The sequence below is a fragment of the Pipra filicauda genome, unplaced genomic scaffold, assembly GCF_003945595.2.
Source record: "Pipra filicauda isolate LSUMZ 115617 unplaced genomic scaffold, ASM394559v2 scaffold151_size3305965_pilon, whole genome shotgun sequence".
NCBI classification, from domain to species: Eukaryota; Metazoa; Chordata; class Aves; order Passeriformes; family Pipridae; genus Pipra; species Pipra filicauda.
In genome coordinates this window covers 466,128-488,487 of record NW_024104007.1, presented here as the reverse complement: position 1 = coordinate 488,487, position 22,360 = coordinate 466,128, and the positions used below count along the sequence as shown (strand labels likewise).

The 22,360-nt window shown below is 45.8% G+C and overlaps 1 protein-coding gene across 9 annotated transcripts in view; it reads right to left on the bottom strand.

The window, feature by feature from the left end:
- The window catches only part of CEP170B (centrosomal protein 170B), a 58,663-nt gene extending 46,251 nt beyond the window's left edge, over positions 1-12,412 (bottom strand). For 8 of the 9 annotated variants that reach the window (XM_027716423.2, XM_027716424.2, XM_027716426.2 and 5 more), the window contains exons 1-2: positions 12,316-12,412; positions 10,918-11,053 (exon numbers count right to left, since the gene is read on the bottom strand). In XM_027716423.2, coding sequence (XP_027572224.1) covers positions 10,918-11,022 — 105 coding nt within the window. In that variant the 5' untranslated portion in view covers positions 11,023-11,053; positions 12,316-12,412. Of the gene's footprint in view, positions 1-10,917; positions 11,054-11,982; positions 11,999-12,315 lie in introns of those variants that run through there. The other variant, XM_039378970.1, reaches the window with a different exon arrangement.
- Between the last annotated feature and the right edge of the window lie 9,948 nt (positions 12,413-22,360).

Below are 22,360 nucleotides of genomic sequence, written 5' to 3'. Positions count from 1 at the left end.
CCACCAGCATGCACAAAGCACTGGTATCCCAGGCCAGAGGAGGGGAGGGCATGTTACCAGAGCAGGGAGACAAGCCAGGCCTCAAGTCAGCTAATCCTCATCTTCCTGGGCATCAACAAACAAGTTCTTGGTGAAAAATCCTTCCCTTTTCCCAAGTATAAACATGCTGGTTTCCACAGCACCGCTCTCAGCAGGCCATTATCTGCTTCCTTGCAAGCATGCAGAGGCAAAGATTGTTTCAGGGCATTCCTGGTGAAAACACAGAGGCTTTTTTCAGACAAACTGCTGCTATTTGCAGGAATTTCTTCTGGCCCTGCCAATGTCAAGCACATTGGTAATACTGCAACAGCTGACAAATGGCACCTCCTTTCCCTGCAGAGCACACATCAGCCCAGGAGATGTGTCCTCCAGAATAATCCTGAAGTACCAAAATGAAGCAAGCGCGTACCTGGCCAGAAGATTGCCCTTCCACCTTGCTATGTCCCTCACACCATTCGTGACATGACACTCCAAGCAGAGGCAGTGAGGAGAGGGGCAGTTTGAGTCCATGCCTCCAGCTCCTTTTCTAACAGTTATCCATACACTACTGAACTTACAAGGCAGCACTTCATGCTTTGCTCTCCAGCTGGTGCTGCTCAGACATCAATCACCCCCCAAAGATACCAATAAGAACTGGTGGGACAGGTAGAGACAAGGTGGTTGGGAACATCCCACCTATGTTTCCTGCCTTCCTGAGCACTAAACATGGGAATCAACTCACAGCAATGTCCTCCCAGAAGGGGCACATGCAAATCCCTCGCTCCCATGCCATCCTCACGCTTGGTGTCTGACCTGTGACCTCAAGGCTGGGCAGGGCTTAAGCATTTGCAGTGTGAAGCTGCTGGTTCTCCGTTACTACTCACATGAGATGCAGCCCCTCAGTCCATTTTGCAGTTGCCTGAGTTGCTATGGCATGGTGTGCAGTGTAAGGTAAGGATGGTCCAGGTAAGGACAGTTGAGAGATGCTGCCAGGCCCTGCCCCTCAGCACATGGCAGGAGGACAGGAATGTCTCCTGTCACAGCCTCAGGTATCACAGCAGCTCATGCTACGCAAGCTGGGGTTCTTCCTGACCTGCCACGTGGTCCCTCCCATGCTTTGAGGGGATGTGAGCCCAGGGTCTGTCCCCACAACAATCTGGCTGTGTGGGCACTTCACCTGGGCTGGGGCTCCTACAGGGTTCACCACAGCTCTCCTACAAAGCAGAGGGGGAAGACCATCCCTTCCCCTCATCCATGGTCATTTAAGTACTTCATCCTGCTGGACTCAGAGACAATTGAGTACAGGGCCTGCAAAGGTGTGGTCATCCCTGGTCCCTCTGCAACTTGAAATTGTGGACATCACTGTTCCCAATGAGATGTGAGGGAACATTGATTAACTAGTGCAGCAATGTTTGCTTTACCTTTTTACAGCACATCATAGAGACTCATTTAAAGATTAACAGACTTTAAAGGCAGAACAAACCCTCTAGTCCCCCTCCAAGTACAGAAATGCTTCCACCCCAAAAAGGTAACCCAGAAAAAAAATGGGGTAGATTTCATTTGGTATCTGATTTTAAAGGAATCCACAGGTCATCTAAATAAAAGTTTATTTCTGGGAACCAGCTGTCTCTCAAAAATTCTGTTCGCCCTGCATCTGACCCTGATGTAGGTCAGCACAGCCTTTGGTCTGCTTTGTTTTACAACAGCTGACTACGGCCACTCAGGGGTCCCAAATCAGATGAGGGTCATCTCAGGGGAGCAGGCATGTATTCCAGCAACATGATATTACCCTACATAAATGTAGGAAGAGGTCACCAAAGGAACCAATTTATGCCAAAACTTCCTGTTTTCCAAGGAAGTTTCAGCTGTGTTTAAGAAAGCCCATAACAAAAGGAGTAAAAACAATATGCAAAATCTGACCCACAGTCTTCATACAACCTCTCAGCACCTCTTTAAAGAGCACATCAGGAACGCAGCAAACTGTTACCCAGATTGCACCTCTGTGAAATTTCATGCTTTTGTGGAGAAGAGAGGGATTTTCTTAGTTTTGTTTATGTTAAACCAGCAAACATCACAGGAACTGGCAGCAGGAGTTCCTAAGGGCTGTCTCCAAGGAAACTCAACTTAAAATAACTAAATTCACACCTTATTTATTTCGATGCAGACTTGCCAAAGGTCACTCTTACTTGAGAACTGAGGTGTGGTTTATTTCAACATCAGTCACATTTAACATAAACTGCTCTTGTGTGCAGTTGACAGCAGCAACCCAGAGGCTGGTGGTGCCTTTGCTCCCAGACAGAGGAGCAAAGTGCCTCAATCCCACTTCCCAAGAAGAGACTAACCAGTGTCCAGACTGCTAACAACCGAGAGCCCGAGAACAGTCCTGCAGAAGTCCCTTCAGCCTAGCAGGCCAGTGGTTTATAATATGTGACCCACTGAATCACAGAAAGTGATTTAGGAAACCTGAGTCAACATGTTATAGAGCTGCCTATGGGTGCAGAGCTGCAACTCCACTGTAAAGATTTTAGGCATTTATAAATTGAAAAACTGCAATTAAGTTGACTGAATCACAAACATAAGAAGACTCCCTAGCCTAAATGCACACTTGCACTAAATATTGAGACCTGCTTAATGATCAACCACTACCTCCACAACAAAAGGCAAGACTGATCCATATGTCAGGAGAGGACACAGAGGTCCAAGAAAAAAAAAATCACAACAGAATTTCCAATAAAGTGTTGAAAAACCCTGAACTGCCTATATCCAGATGTCAAAATCAGCAAAGAATCAGTACATCCTTGCAGTTAGTCTATTTAACCAGAAAAGCACTTGTGATGAAGCCAGAAGCACTCCTGAACTATGGGCAAGGATCACTGAGGTTTTGCTTGGATCCAAACCACAAAACCAGAGCTGGAGAGGAAGAGGAAAAGAAGGCAAGCAAGGGAGGTGTCCTCCTAAACAGCAGTGATCTGCAGGCAAGAAAGAAGGGTACATTCTGAGAGGCGGGGAATGAAGGAAGAGTACAGGGTTCTCACCATGTCCCAACACTGGACCTGTTATCAAATGAAAACAACTCTCAGGAAAACACGTGTGCTTTTCTGATTAAGTACATTTACACTTCTCTGCAGGGAAAACATTGGACACTGATTTGTTACTACACTAGGCACATCCAGGGCTGGCATTTCCAGACATTCAAATCACTTCCTAATATAAGGTTGTGCCGCTTCTCCGTCATGCCATCTACAATGCCTCATGTTTTAAATACCTAGTAGACAAAACGCACACGCAGCATGTAACTGAGGACAGAGGTACTTTATAGCTCTTCTTTCTCTCAAGATCATATTAAGCAAATAGTCCAAAACATACACAGGAATGGCACCTGTGGTCTGCCAGTCCCATACCAGTACTAAGATCTTGGATCACCAGTCTCCAATCAGTCATGCAACCAGGCAGCTTGCTTGTGATTCTCAAAACTGCACACATCAAATCAACAAAAGCCCCAGCTTGGCACGGGAGCAGCAAAAGCAGCTTCAGAAGCGCGCAGGAGTCTCCATGGAGGCACAAATCACGCTGGCTACCTGCGCTGCAGACACCCCACAGCTTTCTGTTTTTGGTGAAGGGTCTGATACATAGAAGAGGGCACTCAGGATGAAAGCAAAAGCAGAGACGCCAAGCAAAGCCCACAAGGAAACAAGACCTGCTTAGGAAGGCAGGAGGAGAAATACAGCCAGACAGCCTGCGTTTCCCCACAGGGCCGGGGAGCAGACGCAGCTCAGCTGTCTACGCGGATACAGATGCTACTTTTTTTCTCAGGAGAATTACCATGGGCGAAAGCCTCCTGCTCAGGGTTGAGATTTGGACCTCAGCCCTGCCGGTGCTGTGAGGCACCGTGGTATTGGAGATAAAATAAACAAACGAGAGCAGTTTCCCTGTTCCTCACTGCAGTCTGTTGTGCACGTCTGGCAGTTCTGGTGGCAGCATGCAATAAACAGTTGCTCAAATATTTTCCATAGTGAACAGGTTACATTTCTGCCAGTACTGTGCTCTGCACAAGTGTCCCAGTAAGGGAATACAAACCTCTGTTGGTGTCCCACTTTAGAACAGAGACAGGCAAAGCCAAATAAAAAAAAAAATAAATAAAAAAAAATCCCTTGCATTCTGACCCAAAATGTGAATTTTGCTTCTCAAAAGTAAAAAGCCGGATAACATTTAATGATCCACAATGCATTTCACAGCGCTGTGTGTATTGGCTGCTTCAGTACTTTTCCAGAATATCACTGAATGCTCTGTCCTGCCCCAGGCTGGTTGCAAATGTGCCACCCCCACGAGAGGCAGCCTGATCGCTCCCAGGGGCAGGAGCTGACAGCTTCTAATGACTCTGCCTAGGCAGACAAATGTCTCTTCAGCAAGTGTAGCCACCTTATCCCAGGGCTGGACTTGCTTTACAGTTCTCAAGCTGCAGAGGCTCCTGCCTTCAGCTTTGCTGCAGCCAAGATCGTGGGCTTTGTGGATCGATGGCAGGACCAGGGCCTGAGTATTCATGAAAAAATAAGGCACTGAACAAAAGAGAGAAATCCCCCAGGAAAATGAAACTGTAATCCCCACAGCTTGGCAAAGGGATTTGGAGGCTGGCATGGTTCCTGTAAAAACTTAACCCCTTATTTTGGGGTAAAATGTGTTTTTGCTTGCTGGTTCCCCTATTCCCAAAGTGAAGCACTGGTTCAAGTGATCCAGGGTCAGATCCTGACCACAGGCAGGGAACATACTGCCCACAGACACACTGGCTTTCCCTTTGTTTTACGCAGCCACCCAGGAGGCATGGAAAAGCATCATTTTAGGCGGGACAGAAGCCTGACTTTTTCTAGTCCTGGATCGGGATCTCATACAGGAAAGGGGTCCCCTTTTTCTCTGCCCACTCCAGAGGGACAAACCCTCCCTACACAAGCCCAGCTTCCAGTACCTTGCCAGCCCCGTGGAGCCCTCTCACTCCTAATAACCACCTGCCTCCAGTGCCACCATCACCTCTCTCCTTACCCTGCCTCCAGCAATGAACTCCCCTCCCAGGTTTGCCTGTCCTGCCATGCCTCTGGCCTCTTACGCCCACACTTCATCAGCCCACACTTCATCAGCCATCTTAATCCTCCCGTCAACTGCACATTAACAGAACACAATGGGAGAAGGAAGAGCCAAAAAAACAACTCTAGGCCTGGAAATACGGGACATGCATCCTTCCTCCCACAGCTGCTGCCCCAGCACCCGGAAACACTACCTGTCAAAAAGAAGCACCTTCCCAAGGCTAGATCCATTCCCTTCTGGCTGTAAGACACCTACTTCATTTTTAACACCTAACAAATTACTCTCGGCAATTCCCAACATGCAGGGACTAACTTAGGTGCTTGTTTACACCCTCTGGATAAATGCAGCAAAACAGCACAAGTGGGGCATTTCTCTGTCCCAACTACAGTTTCCCTCTTCAGCCCTACAATTCCATGGGGAAGGAGGTCGGGATACGAAAACCAGCAGAGATTCCCCATGGCCTCTTCTGGGAGCTCCCAATGCAGGAAACCCGTGATCAGTGGAGGGATATAACATGTGCACTGTGGTGAATTCATCTAAGAAATACCAGGTAGAAGATAATCTACCAAGTTCACACCATCTGCCTCTCCCCAGCATAATCTGCAGACAAACTAAGCCACACCTATTCGCACTTGTTTATGTATGCACTCACTTAACTACACAGGAGAGACATGGTATTATCAAGTACGGACAAGGGAAGGCAGGATACATCAGGTCAACAAAACCCTAATTTGACCAGATGTCACACACACGCAGGGCTCATCTTCGCACCGTGTTATTTGCGGAGCGTGCCGTGCGCCCTGCACACCAAACACAGAACAGATCCTGAGGGGGAAAATGCCCGGTAACGACACAATAACAGATTGCATCTTCATGCCTGTGTACACAGGGGCAGAAGCAGGATTACACAGGCAGCCTTCGCATTAGTAATGTTGTAACTGCTCCGCAGTTATAAACACTTGACTTAGCAGCCATAGGAATATTCCTCCTATGCCTAGAATGCTTGTAATTCCCTAGCTTTCTAACAAAGCAAGCTAAAAAGAGGAAAACGTAGTATTATTACCTTTTATCTGACTCACCGGAAGAACGAGCTTGTATGTTCCGCTCACAAGCCCCTACCACTTGAACTTATTGATATCATAAGCAGCATGTGATGTCCCATATGGACCAGTGACAGATGCTTGGCTAGTAGCTTTCATAGATATCTGCTGACACTAGAATAATACCACATCTTGACCCATCTCAGGCCTAAGGGTGATGCTGCTCGGCAGTCACATCCTGCAATTCCCACTTGGCGCACACTGAACACCTTCTGCCCTATGTGCACCACCCTTCACTTTTCCAAGTCCTGCTGTTCCACCTCTCACTCTGCACAAATAACAGAATCCTTGTTGTACTTCCTCACTTGGCCAAATCTTAATCTCTTGGTGAAGTTTTATAGGAATCCAACCACTAGATGCAAAGATCTGGCCTCTGGCTTCCTGAAACACAGTCCAAGAGGTTGAACAAGCACTCTGGAAGTATTACACTCTTGGCTTGTCTTCACACTTTCCTCGACAGCTGCTTTGACCACTGTCTGAGTCAGGATACTGAGCTAGATGCATCTTGATCTAATCTAGTGCAGATGCTCTTACATCTATACCTCAGCCTTAAGAATCCCTGTACCCAGTTCCTCTTTGCCCAACTCGAAACAGTTCTCCAATCCATCTCTTTGCCAACCTCACTCCAAGATGAAATCACTAAAGACAATAGTATCAAACAAGGCCCTGCTGACCACATGCAAACTCCAGCTTTTCTTCAAAGGTTTGGAACTTGGTCAAACACATTTAGATTATTGATTGGGGAGGCGGGGGGGAGAAAATCAACCACCTCCAACATAAGCATTTACTCTTGAAAAGCTTCAGTGCCCCAGCTCTATAATGCCAGAACTTCAAAGAACAGGTTAAATATATTTTTAAATAACTGACATGAAGAAAACAGCATTTTTCTCAGAGCTGCTCACAGCAAAGACCAAAGACGGGAGATGATCACGTCCAGAACACGCTGCCTAAAACAGACACCTGGAAAATAAACTCTCATCCCAAACAGTTACAAAGTTTAGCAGAATTATAAGCAATTGCAAACAGTGTCTCCTGATAGGAAATGTCAAGTTGTCTCAAAAGGCACACAGGACAAAGGCATAAAACAGAAAGCATCATGCTGTCTGCACCTACTCCTGCCATAGCTCACACTCGTGTACAAACTCATCCACGGTAGGACAACTGCACACCCAGACCATCACTTTAAAGGGAGTAAAATGCTCAAGGGAGCATTGGTTAAACATTTTTCTTTCTTAATTTTTCCAGTAAACACCACTCTCAAACAAAAACAGGGAAATCATGACCCCGCTTTCCATTCTGCTAAATATTTACATTTAGGAAAAAAAAAAAGGGCAAAAAAAAATGTTTTGCTTAGGAGCAGAGGGTAATGTTTTAATGTTTTAACTGTTAAGTGAAAATTTTGAGTTTGCAGAATGTTTGTCCCCTGAGTAAATACCCATCACATTAAGCAAGTGATCAAAGCCGGTAAAAATGGCAACTAAGAAGGATGTTGGGGGGAGGGGAGAATTACTTTCTCCAAGATGCTCCAAAAACTCTTTTAATTCTGGTTTTAAAAAAAAAAAAAAAGATCAAACCTTTTCAGAGCATTACTTCCTACTACCACCACCCTTCACATTAAAAACCACACTAGTGCAAGTTAGAGGTCCAGATTTCCATACTCCTGCAGTTTGTTGACTGTTACCTGAAGGGACCAGTGAGACTGCTGAAATCAAGCATTGTTCTCCAGAAAAAGGGCAGAATTGAGCCCTTGGCTTTGGTAACAACAGTGCATGCCAAGCTACAGCTACGCTACACGGCATTTTCACCCATGCATTAACATTCGAACCCAATGTAAATCTCGCATTTACTCGTACAAGAAGCTTTAGAGTGCTGCAAAAACATTTAAAATATTTCTAATCCTCTTAGTAGGTACGGAAGATATCAAGGTAGATTATGTGTCCCTGCTATCAGACCTACTTAATTTTAAGCTTAAAGACTCTGAGTTTCTTCACCTCTTTATAAATCGGAAAGTAAATCCAACACCTGTATGAATTAAGTAAATCAAGCAAAACTAAAGCTTGATTATTCGGTGACAAAGCCATCATTTTTTTCTGTTTAGGGATCCGATACCTTGAGACAACATGTTCCAAGAAAATATCAAAAGACAAGACACTCCTAAAACAGTAAAATGAGAAAGGCAAGACTGCAGGACAAAGATCATCTCTGTGTCGTGTGTTTGTGCACCGTGTTATACACATGGTCTCAACAGGGAAACACAAACTATATCACGGTGAAATCACTAAGCAGTAACAGTCTTAGAGATGAAAAAACACCAACCAGGTCATCAGTCACTGCCAGTCTGTGCCCAGCTGTGCACTTTAAAGGATTAAATGCCAGAATCTTGAAATATATATGCAAAATAGCTGTGCAGCAAATATACAGTTTCAGGGTCAGTACCACAGAAATACTACAAGGTGCAAACAACTGTCACAAGAGCTATGTCCATCTGCTCTGATAACTGCCCTGCTTCTTAAGCTTCCCCCAAGACAAATGATTGTGCCAGTCTGCACAATGATTTTGTGACATGGACAGTCACAGTAGGGGAAAAGTCTATTTTTAGATCTCATCCTCCATCTGCTCAGATATCAAGTCTCTGTTCACAATCTCTGTTCTGCACTGAGTCTTACTACAATCATCTCATTTGGAGCCCCAGGTAGCTCTGGAAAACATCTTTGTAAGCAAATGACTAGGAAAGTACTGTGCTATGCTGTTCAAAACAAGACCTTAAATGTGATACTAGAAAAAGCTTTATCACTGGAGATAGTAAACTAGTTTATAAAGGGTCACATGTAGCTCACTCTGTGAACACAAACTGCTGGCTTTTACAGACAATCCAGAACCTTCACTCTGGTGAAATAAAGGAAACTTCTTTTCATACTACCCAGCACCACCTGTGAGCCCCCAAATACAACTGTTTTAAGGATACTGCTGTCTCCTCAGGGAATCTCAATTCATTTACCTTGTAGAAAAGCACATGGCAAATGTTGAGTGCCACAAGGTTGCTAGTCCACAAGCAACATTGACAAGCCAGCTCAGACTTTCAAAGCAGCATGAAATACTCTGGTTGGTACGAAGTGACTCAAAATCCACAACATCCAGTCAACCCCATAAACAAACAGAGAAACAAGCAATGCATTTTAAGCATAACTGGTATTTGGGTACTTGTATTTTAGGATGCACAGCTTCAGACACGTGACTGTCAGAGTACTGAAATCTGACAGTAAAAAAAATAACACTCAATACCTTCAAAAGATATTAAGATGGGCAGCCTAAAACTCAGGCCATTTCTGGAAACCAAGGCCACTATGTGTTTTCTCCCTTCAAGTCATGAGACAACACAGCATTCAGGTTTCTGAGCAGCCAAATGCAGACTTACAGAAAATATCAGGACATTCTTAATGTCTCACCTTTACATGCCTCACCAGTCAGACATGTAGAAACATGAAATAAAAGATAGTCTGATTCATGGGAGAACCCAAACAAACGATCTGCTGTGGAACAGGAGCTTCAGACTCTACCACTGCAGCACAGCCATGCCATTCACTGCCAGACAGCAGAGCAGTACAAACACTGCAAGCTCTCCTTTTGCGGGCACTAACATTTTATTACAGCTAGACAGCACCTTGCCTTCCAAGTACACCTTGTACAAGAACTTCTACCTCCCTAAACAGACCTCCTGATACAAAATCTCTGCAGTAATAACAAATACAGTATGCTCAGTAGATCATCAGCACAGCATTTAGGACGTATCTGTGATAGCAGTGGAAATTATGAGGGAGACCTTGCTGTGCAGGAAGCTTCCTAATTTTGCGACCAACAGACATGTGTGCCACCTTTGTAAAGGGGCAAAAGGGGGACAGGCTGGTGCAATCAAACATTTTTTGTGCATTTAAGTACTTGTGGCATGGGTCTAGCAGAAGCACTAATTTAATTCTGAGCTTCTATAAATTCCTGAGCTAAACTGCTCACGTCAAAAGCTCTTTGCAAGATTCCAGCTCCATTTGTTAGGAGTGACATCCACTACACGATACTGTCAAACATCAGACCACAGTCAACACTTCAGACAACGCTGGATTAGGTCCAGCAGAGACACATGCTGGTATGGAAAGCACTGACAGAAGCTGCAAGTTTACCCAAGTAACACAATTACTTTGGGAAGAGGCCACAACGCTACTCACCCCACCAGCTAGAGTTTCTCTGCTAAACATCAGTATTTCCTACCATGATAAAAACAGCTCAGTGAGAGATATAAGTGCTAACAATTTAATCAAACTTAAAGGGAAAAACTGGTAAACAAAAAACCCTCCTTGCATTCAAATCACATGTAAACGGCACATGTATTAAAGGCTAAAAAACCCAGCAGCATAATCGCAAATCAGGACAGAATGGTATGTCTTTGTTTACTGCTTCTAGTAGCATCAAGACAGTTAATCTATTTGATTAATCTCCCACCACTACAGATCCTATCCATCTGATGACACGGCAATTTGAAAGAAACCCCACTTGAACTGTCACAAACATATGAAGTCTTCGTGGGAAACACAGACTCGGGATAAAAAAAGGAAGTTCCTTTTAAAAGATGTCACTTGAAGAAAGCATGGAACATCTCTACAGATCCCCAGCATTACATTCGTATCTACTGAATCTTCAGGAGAAACAACAACAAGAAAAAGAGGCATGTTACCTGGAGCATCAGTTCACAGTCATCTCTGCCAACAAATATCATCTCCCGAGGGAGCCGATGGCGAATGCCAGTGCTGCTCACCAAGAACCACGAAGTCACGCTCATTTTGGCGCTTGGCACTTAACCTTTATACATCCTAAACACAAAAAAACACAACACACAATGAGCTATCAATGAAGGGCGCAAGCGCACCAGTGCATAGCCACAGTGCCCAAATTTCCCTCTGCCATGGGACCCAGTGCTGCCTCTTTCACTCTGTGTTCATGTCTTAAATTTCTGGCGGCAACAAGAAGCTGTGAAGTGTGTCCCAGGACCTGCTGCCCATGTGTCATGTGTAGCAGCTCTGCAGCCCTGGAAATATTCCCACAGCAAAGTAAGACTAAGGGTCTGAAGAAAGGATTGTTTAAAAAAATGAAGCATCCAGCTGAATCCAATCAATGAAATGATGAAATATAGTGGGGGGGGGAAGAAAAAACAACAAAGATCTCTCTTCCAGAACACTTTCTCATCGCTACCGCTGTGCACGGACCACAGCCTGAGCTTCCACCACCATCAAAAATCTGGACCAGCACATCAGTGAGGTGACATAACCTGGCTCCTCTAACCCTTCCCAGCGCACTCCCAGGAGTGGTTACACCAGTGCTGGGAGGGAGGAGACCAGCCTCCCTATTGCTCATCCCACTTCCACACTGATGTAAGTTGGGAGCCCGCAAATCCTTCCTTCCTTCCTCCCCCGCTGCATGAGCTGGTCCAAGCACCAGACCGCTCTGCCACCCCAGGACTGGAAGCACAGGCTGCGATTCCCACCGGGGGGGTTCGGAGCACACCGGGCGGGGGAGCGGCGGCCGCGACCTGCGTGCGGCACTTCCCGAGGACTCTCCCTGCCACACCTGTTTGTTGTCGCTGCCACAGCCCGGCTGCGGGCAGCCCGTTCCTGCGGCCTCTCCCACAACATCCCATTTTGCCCTCCCCGGCTGAAGGGAGGGAGATCCAGCGGCACACGCCAGGCTCTCGCCCTCCCCTCACCCGCCTCCCGGTGGATCCAAGTTGCATTCCTAAGCGCACCGGGGGAAGGAGATCTCCATTTTCCCCGTGTTGCGCGGCGCTCCCGGCCCCACCGCCGCCTCCCCGGCGCCGGGCAGCGCAGGTGGGGACGGGCGAGCGACGGCCCCGGGCGGGGTGGGGGGTGACGGACACGCCGCGCCCGCCGCGCTCCCTCCGCCGCTCCGGGAGCCCGGGCCGGTCGCCGCGCCCGTGTCGCGACAACACGCGAGCGGCCGCGACGCACCGCGGCCCCCGACAAAGCGCCCCGGGGGAGGGGGAGGCGGGAGCCGCCGGCCGAGCCCCTTTGTGCGGCGGCCCCGCAGCCCCCCGGCCCCCGCCCGCCGCCCGCCCTACCTGGTGCGGCCCTGGCGCGGTGGCAGCGGCGCCGCGCCCCGCCAGCCGGCTGTGCCTGCCCCGCGGGCCGCTCCCGGCGCCCGCCCCGCTCCGCCCCCGCGCCGCAGGTTCCCGACGTCAGGAGGCGGCTCCAGCCCTGCCGGGCCCGGCCGCGGCACCGTCGCCTTCACCCCCGGACGGACCCGCTGGGGGCTCGCCGGTGCTGCCGGGGCGCCTGAGCGGCAGGTGCCCGCGGGGGTTCTGGGCCGCGTGTCATCGGTGCGGTGTTATAGAACCGTGGGATGGCTTGGGTTGGAGGGGCTCTTGAAGATCAGCTAGTTCCAGCCCACCGCATGGATGCCAGCCTCTAGACCAGGTTGCTCAAAGACCCATCCAGCCTGGCCTTGAGCGTCTCCAAGGATGGAGCATCCACATTTTCTCTGGGCAACCTGTGCCAGTGCAGTGCCCTGGTTCAGCATCCCTCATTTCAGACTCTCAGAAGGACTTAGCGAATACCAGCAGAGCCTCCGACTGGAATGCAGCTGTCCCTGACTTGGGAAGGCCTAACATGTAAGCTTGATGCCATGGGACCGGAGATGCTGCCTGCACTAGACACTGGAGCCAGCCCGAATGGCAGCCTCTTCTCCCACCCAAGTGAGCCCCAACACAGCCTCTTCTCCCACCCAAGTCTGCAACACAGCCTTTTCTCCTACCAAAGTCCCAACACAGCCTACTCTCCCACCCAAGCGAGCCCTAGCACCAGCCTCTCTCACTCTCTGCCAGGGAGCGAGTTGGCATCCATCTCCACATACACTCCTCGTGTCCTCTTGCGGGGCAGTACCTAAATGCAGTTGGCAGGACAGAGTTAATCTTGAGCATCTGACCATGGAATGAGAGCCTGAAATGGGTGCTGTGAAAGAACATGCCATTTTATGGGTTCTTTTCAGCTGTGGGTAACTAGAAAATCCTGAAGAGCAGTAAGTGCAGGGAGCGATGACCGCTTTTTTTCCCATTTTGAGGAACATTGAGTATTATGGCAATGGATCCAACTATATGCTGATACAAAGGCTTTTTCAAGAGAGCCCCAACTCCCGCAGATGTCAGTGGAGCTGCAAACAGCAGCAGCTTTGCACTGGCGCTCTGGCTCCAGCTGACACAGGCGGCTAAGAAAAGACTTCAGGAAGACATCAAGTTCATAGTGATGTTTCCCCAGGCTCGTATTCCAGCTAGAAAGGCAGCTTTGCGTTTGTACACTGCACCTTTGGATTTGAGTATCATTTCTCTCAGTCACATGCAAGAGCTTCCCTTGGTGTCTTCAGTGGTGTTCTTTAAAGCCTGATGGCATGGAAACCACAGGTCCAGCACACCACTCGCTGGTGGCAGCCCTACAGCCACATCACTCCATGGGCTTACTCCTGGTTTTCAGCTTTGCTGCAAGGCTGAGGAGCCAGGGAGGGCAAAATAAGCTGCAGCAGGACTGTGAGGTGGGAAGGAAAACAGCATTTCCTCCTTTTCCTCCTCTTTCTGAAGAGCAGTAGGACTTTGTCATTATTTAATTAATAGTATTATTGCCTTCTTTAATCAACATTTGACTTCTTCCTTGGCAAATACGTCCTGCCCCAGGGTGATTTCAAGGTATGATTATCTTCAAAGTCTTTGAAGCTGGCTGAGGCTGCAGCATCTGTGTTTTATTGGAGTGCTCTAGGTCTCTCCTTGGAGTGGAGCACCACACCCTTGCAGCATGCCATATCCCTTGGACTTTTGTCAGGAGGATGGAGGAGCAGCTGCCACTTCCAGGCACTTTGAAGGCTTTTGCATTGAGTGCTGCCATGAGATAATAGAAATACTTTATAAATAAAAATGGACTTCCACCATATTTGCCAGCTTATCCTATCATTGAGTGATGTTTTATTATCGATTTAACTGATCTATAGCTTAATTTTTTTATAAATATTATTTGCTTCTTTCTGAACTACATCCGTTTACTGGAGAGGCTTTTCTATGAACCAATCTGTAGAGCATCTTTATACTGCTATAAGGGAGTAGGATAATTTACTTCTTTATACAAGCCTGCCATCTAGGCAAATCTTTGTTATAAGTTACTATAAAAGGGTTAGTGTTTGCTTTAGTTGCTCTTTAAGCCCAGTTTTACCGTTCATTTATCCCTGTGTATTTATTTGAGCAGTCAGTCAGTACTTCAGCATTTATAGAGAAGAAAAACAGTCCCTGTTCCCACCACGTGTCTTTTGACCTGATTGAAGATGCAGTTTAGGCCAATACCCTGGGCCTGGCTGAATGCTGCATTACAGCCTCTTTATTTTACTCCAGTGATATGAAAGGAAAAATAAGTTAATAAGTGGACTGTTTCCTTCTCCTTTCTCCTCAGCCCACACCCCTCCAAAAAGAGGGGCTGCATGCAGCGTATTCTGGTGCTACACTGTCATCTTTAAATTCCAGGCAGAGCAATGTCTGTGGGGAAGAGAAGCTGTTGCACTGCTGTACTTTGAGTTTTACATTTTTTCCCAATTGAAACAAGCTCTTTTGGCAGCCAGTGCAACCCCTGGCTGCTCAAACCCCCAGGCTGACCAAACGCACAACTGTCTTTGAAAATACAGTACTATAAAAGTGTCTTAAAACCACCTCTTCCTGCTGGGAGGAGGAAGGACCTGCAAAAGACCTCAAGAAGTCGGGTGCAGCAGCAGCACCATGCAGCTCATGCTAAGTTTGGAGCAGAAGGTGTTTATCATGCAAATCTGTCCACATTCATCTACAGCACTGTCACCTTCAACTACAAGGGACATGCAGTGGCTGTATTAACCTGTATGACCCAGACAGCAGGAGGTTCACTGTCCTGTACATTGTGCAGATGCAGAGTAATGACCAGTCCCTGTCCCAGAGCACTCATATTCCCAGTAAACAAGGAGATTGAAGGTGAAGTAAAATGTCCAGGCAGAAGAATTAACAAATCACCGGGCAATTTGTATCCAGAGCTGTTGAATCAGGTCATCTGCTCTACTGAAATACCTTCTGTCTGACACCCTGAACCCACAGCTATCACGACTTTGAGCAGGACCATTTTAGATCCCTGCTTCAAAACAAAGATCCCACCATCCCCAGAGGAGCTGAACTAAATCAAGCTCTTTCTGGCAGGCTCTGATGTGAAGGAGATTTTTGACAGAGTTCCCAAATGAGAACTGCATCTTGCTGCAGAGTAGGCTTCTGTTTCAGACTGATCATGGCCTGATCCAGATATGCTGTGTGGCTTCCCCTGTGAAGGGCAGTTTTCCCTGTGCATGATCCAAGAGAAAGAAATAATTCTGGTTATTGCTTAGATATTGACATGATGGGTAGCTTATAAGTAAAGGTGTAGGACTGCTAAGGCAACTCAGCCTGATTAACTCGTCGCAGGCTGGATGAGATCCAGTATGTGCAGCTGCGTGCACATATATTCACAGGCACGTGTGCAGCACATGAATTCCTGACTGATTTGCATCAAAGAGCTGTAGAAGCAGTTGTCAGGCGCTGTTCCCCAAGATTATTTTATTTTCTCTTTGATAACTTACCTTGAGATGCATCAGGAGAGGTTCACAAGTAGGTCACGCAAGGGCTTCTTAACCACTTCTTCACTCGGATGGATTCTGCTCCTCAGTGATAACTTTCATTCCCAAAAAGCCAAAATTGGACCCAGGCCAATTCTTTGGGCCCTGCTGCAGGGAGATGTGCGCTCCTGGTGTGTGCCTGCAGCATTCTCACTTCAGATGAGGATTTCTGCCTTGGTTTTTAATATGAGCAGGAAAGATCTGTGGACTTTTGCAAGAGCATGCTGCAGGTCTGGACCTGTGTCCCTCGTACAGCTAATGGTACTGTTGGCTGCCAACAGAAAGGGCAGGATTGAGCCCTTTCCTATGGAGCCTGAGACCAAAGCTTTTCATCACTGGTTCTGGGTATCAGCATGAGCTAGATCATCATAAAATGCAAATAACCCCCCTTCTGAATATGCATCTTAAAGGGCCATTTTGAAAATCTTTACCCTTTCTTTTTTTTTTTTTTGGTTGTTTGTTTCTTGCTGTTTGATGATTTTTAAATGACCAAAAATATTTTAAATTATTTTTAAATTGATATTTATCTTAATTTTAGCCGGCCTGGTGTAGCAACCTTGCTGAACTGAGTTCAGCCCAGCAAAAGCAATCTGCCCCTCCTCTCTGTCTAAGCACCAATCTTTCGCTCTGCCCAGTACCTCAGCCGTGCTGGTTGCCAACATTCCCGTCTCCTGTACAGCCAGGAACAGGCCCCAACCCTGTCCAGTCAACTGGAAAACAATAAGACTATTCATGTGCATGGTTATTCCCTGGCATAGATGTTTGCAGATACAGTCTGAGTGGGACAGGCCTCTGTCAGTTTAGATGGTTCTACAAGATGGCTTTTTACAATCCTACTGTTTTTAACCCGTTTATTAACCAGTTATAGGGACAGATCATTAGCTGGAGCGTGGTAGCATCGCTCAAAAGGGCTTCAGTTTGGCATCCTTGTTTTATACCAGCTGGAGAATTTTTCTTGTACTTTTCTTACCCACAACATAGTCCTGTGTACCAACATGAAACTTAATTTTGCTACTATGGAATTTACTGAAATAGAACCCTATATACATTAACACTTCTTTTCAGAATGTGCAGTATGGCCTTCTCCAGTATCCTCTTCTATTCCCCAGCTATCCTGCAAAAAGTATTGTATTTTTATTACGGAGAGGAATTTGTTCAACTATTTTTTATTTATGACCCTCATAACTTGGAAGGGGTGAGGCAGGAAGAAATATCAGTGCAATAAAAGAGTGGAGCTGGTGTAGTGTGAACATTGTCAGAATGTCTCATCTAGGATCTGTGTGGCATAAAACTTCGCTGAGAGAATTAAAACATACGCTTAAGTGATCTCGTTTTTGGGGGCTTTAATTAGTAAAAGCTCGGCAATGATGATGTCGTGCTGTCTGATGAGATTAGGTCAGATGATACATAGTTGTATGGTGTGGCATCTTAAATGGGAATCACCTTATGGCAAGTCGGAGCCATTTCAGTATCACATTTAAAGAAATAGCTTCTCGGGGAAAGTTGATTGGTTTCATAAGAGAAGCAGCAGGGTTTTGAGGCCTCCTGTGTGGGAGAATGGGAACAACAGGCAGCTTGAGATAGTCTCTATTTCAAGGTTTTTTCCCCTCTTATTCGTTCAATTAATTTTCATGTGTGTGCGTATTTCTTACGGAACAGGTTGCGAGCCTGCTTAAACAGAAAAATGATTTCACATGGCCCAGAGAACCCAACACAACACACGTGGCCAGAGGGCTGTACTTTACCCTCTCAACCATGAAAAAATTCTTTCTCGTCTTCCTCTGTGGTTGTTGTTATGATGCTAAGGCAGGAATATTTGATTGTATACCAGAAATTCAGGACTTCTTTCAGCAGTTTTGCTCCAGTAACAACCTCTTTTCCTTTCTTTCCCCTGGTACTCAGCTCAAGCACTTGCACATTTTCAGCCCCAGCCCAATGTATTTTGGAAGTACATTCACTGCAGGGTCTATTCCATGCATGTGATCCTGTTACCCTATTCCAAGGGTCTGCTTAGTCAGAAGATGCTTTATAGAACTTCTCTCATTGGATCAATTTTGTGCATTTCTAGGAAAATCCTCTTGGTATTTAGTTCACTGGGGCCATTTAATTGATATTCATGAAGAAGATAAAAATCCTAGTTCAAAAGTAAACATCAGTTTACAGTAAAGAAAACCAAGATTGTCATTCAACGGGATCTCACTGATTTATGAACTGCATAAAGTTGCTCCTTGCCTAAGAGACTTATTAAGACAAGACTTAGCGACTCAGCAAGGGGTGAATGAGAACTTGTGGAAGAGAATCCATTCCTGTATGTTTTGGTGAAATTCATGCATTTTACTGGAAATCCAAGACTGATAAACTTTTTTTGCTGGCCTTATAAAGAAGGCAAATAAAGAAGAAGATTTTAGGTTACAGTACAGTTGCATCTTTAGAGCAATCTTTACTCTGTAGACAAGTGTTTGCTCTGCTGACTGACACTAGATCATACCACTCTGGTTTAATGAAAATGTCAGTTCTGCTTGAAACTATCCTCTTAGTTTCTTACATTATCATTTTTGCCTGCAAGATGAAAAGTTTTGATGAAATATTTAATAGGTACATGTAAAAATATATATATATATATACTTCCCTTTCAATTGCAGAATATGTCTACAATAATATCCAATGCAGCAGCAGAGGCCTTACAGGAAGAGAAGGTTCATAATTTGCTGCCCTGCAGGGAATAATTTATTGCATCACTTGGAGATTCACATATTTTCTGCCATGTGAAGTTAAAACCATACTCCACTGTGTTTAACTTCAGTAATGCTCTTTCTTCAGCTGAGACTGGTGGAAGAATGTTATGAATATGGATGAAAGGTCAGCGTTGTCAGGAGGAGCCAGCCTGCTTTGCTGGGGTCAACTGTAAGGGCAGCTTGAGTAATTTATAGCATACAAGCCATCAGTTGGAGATTTATACGCTTGCCAGGCATTTTATGAGGACTCATCAGAGTAATATTTATTTCTTTGGGGAAAACAGTTGGATTAGCAGCACCATAGGAGAATAAAAGCCACAAGAAGGAGACCAGCAGAGCGGTATTTTCGAGTGGTAGTAGTGGTGTCATTACATGGTGACTCTTAAAGGCTTCAGTATACTTTAGAGTAATCTTCTTTAGTCAGCAGGTGCATGGGAGTCCATGTGTTCCACATTCATTGAATCATCTTAAAACCCCGCAAAATGTGCATGTTTGCTGCCTGCACATACATGCTCAGGGCTGTCCTTCTCACCACAAGAGTTTTGTAAGTAGAAGCTCCATCCATTTCAGGGAAACAGAGTGATCATGACTGAAAGAAGCTCTCAGGTAAGCTGGGCACAGATCATTGCAACACTCCTGGCAAGAATCAAGTTCCAGGGTATTTCCATGCTGGTGAAATTAATCCCCAAAAATGAGTTGTGAGTGGGTGAGATAGTTGATTGAAGAAGGCTAAGTGACATCTGAAATAAAAACGGATGTACCACAGTCTTGGTTATCTGCCAAGCATGAAGCAACTGTACACTTCCTACACACACAGGCTTTGTTTAAATTTTTCAGAAGAGACTCAGAATGCCTCTCACCTTTACTAAGTTTCACTATCTTGCACAATTTTTTTGAGATTAATAAAATTTTGGGCCCTTTCAATATTTACACCTTCAGGATGGATGCCTACTGGGAGATAACAGTACCATCCAACTGCCTTTGTTAATTATCACCTTCAGTGCTTGGGGTTGAACTGCATTTTCTGCAGGAAAAGCTGAAACAACTCTGAACTGATTGCATCAGGCCACTGCAGGCAGAAGGACCATGTTGTAGCTCACTGGCCAGATCTAATATCAGAGGGCACAGAAGCTCTCAGGAGGGTCCAGTCATCAGCTTTGACTGATGCCTCTCCTTTTCCTGGGGCAGTACAGGTTTCTTCTGTTTTCAAAGACTCATGCTCCTCCATGGCACTGGTTCCAGAGAGAAAAGGAGGTAGATAACACCAGCAAGCAGTGTCTCTAAGCAAAAACAGGGACTGATTACTAGTCAGTGCTGGTCACACCTGCCCAACGGCTGAGTACTTAGGGATGAGAATGGATTATACTGCTAAATCTCAGTAAGGGATTTTAGCCATCCTTTTCTGTCCTGGGACATGCAGAATAGGTTCTGCATCACATCAGTGATCAGTGCAGCCTTCCCCACAGCACATCTCCATCTCAGTCATGCCTAGCTCCATTTTGCCACTGGCTGCTACAGGTCAAATTTCTTCTCCTGGGATCTTGAAGTAACATCCTAGAGCTTTCCGCCCACTCACCATGAATTAACTTCGAATACAGAGACGTTCATTAACACTGTATTTTATCATAATCTCTCATTCATTCCCGAGGGTTATTTTCCTCACTCTATGTGAGACATTTCTCAGTACCTGGTCCTGCATATGCATCAGCTCAAACACATAGTGGAGAACAGAGGAGCCACAGAGAGATGCCATGCATAGGTTCTCCAAGTGGTGTGGTTGAGACTGGATGATCAGGAAAAAACAAGAGCAAAAGAAGATGCAAGGAGAGCAAGAAGAAGGTTGAGGACAGTACACCTAGGTCTTGTACAAAACTGAGAGGCAGCAACAGCAGGTGGGACATGAGAATTGTCCCACTTTAAGCTTTGTCCATCATCTTTGGTTCTCAAGTATACTGCAAGCATTTTGAATCAGGGACTCTATGAAATACTGGGTTTTATACTATGCATTGGGCTTTTCAGCACCCATCTAATACTAATATCTTTCAACAGAATCTAATGTGTACTTGGTAAGGCTGTAAATCAGATCCCTTTAAGACCTCAGGTAAACTGGAGATAATGTCTTTATAGAAATTTAACTATGAAGACAATAAAGTGAGGAGGGGAGAGAGCTGGTGATATAGTTAACATTGATGACATCGTCTATGATTTCTTTATTTGTTGGACTGCTAATGGGTGAGTAGAAAAAGGATCACAACAAGTCATCCTCTGAGCACAAGGAGAAGATTAATAGGAAATTCTCCAGTGTGTAGTTCGACTGGTCCTATGAGCTGTTGTTCAGCCAGAAGCTGATTGCTTGGGACACGTCTGGACAAGGAGAGGAACTGAGGTTAACCTCTCTCTGCGGAGAGCTCGCTGTGCTCTTTCCCAGTGAGCTCAGCAAACTCCATGCAAATGTCTTTTGCACGTATTTGAAGGGAGGAAAGTAAGCAATACAATGGCACAACATAAGCAATACTGGTGGCACAAAAGGATTTTTTAAACTTCCAGTTAATACTTGAAAGCATTTTGAACTCTGCCTGGAGCATTGGCCAATGATTTGCCAGGTTTCTTTGTTCCACCCTGCAGGGTAAAAAAATCACGCAGAGGTATGGCTTAGGCTTCCTTGCCTACAGATCTGCCTTTGCAAACAGAAATGGGCACAACAGCTTTCAAAGAGATGGCATTTCCTGCTTTAAAGCAAAAAAAAATCTCTCCAGACCAACCAACCATCCAACCAAAAAAACCTCCCAAAATACCCAAACCCCAACTCAACCCCCTACATAACTGGCCTTTAAAACAATCTGTATTTCCTTATAGAAAAGGGGGATGGAGGACAGGAGCGACTGTATCATTTCTAGAGCCCACAGAGCCCCCCACACAGTGAATAAGAGGAGAGATTTTGTGCTGGTGGGGCTGGGGAGCACTCACAGCAGCACAAATCTTGAGCCCAGGAATGCCCAGGAGAAGACAAGTCTACCTGATGTAACATAACCCCCATGAAGGGGTGTCAGTGCCTTCACAGCCCTAGTCACAAGTTGGGTCACAGACTGTAGATGTCAGCAGTGGCAGCGATGATGTCGTTGGCCATCGGGCAGTTCTGGCGGTGCACTTTTGTAGCACTCTGCCATTTCTGTGCTGTGCTATCAGAGTTAAGCCATTTTCTTCCATCTCTGGGCTACAGCTGGTTAATTTTTTACATCAGAAGCTCTTAGAGAGGATGGTGCACAGAAAACAGCTTTTAAAAACATTATATGAAAGATGCCTGCTGTTGGGAAATAAATGTAAGAACGCCATTGGCTTAAGAAAAGTGCCGTGCTGCCTTTCAGACCAATTTAAAACTTGAATTGCAGCCATTTTTAGCTTTAACAAAATTGATAAGACCGTATGCTGTGTCAGTCATTGCCCATTTTAATTTTTGAAGTAATTTTGGCAGCCAGTAGCAACGATTATCAACATCTGGGAGGTTGAGTTCACCCCTGAAGATCCTCTGGGATTTCAGTGGGATTTTCATATTGCTGCAGTCTTGAACGATCAGTTTCTAAATTGGTCACAAGTGCATTACAAAGAACAGGGCAATAAGCTGGCATTTGTTTCTAGTTTACATTAAAGATGATGCTCACTTCAAAAACACTTCCATCACGAGGTGGAAATGGTAAAATTGATGATGATGATGTGAAAAGGACTGAGGTGTTC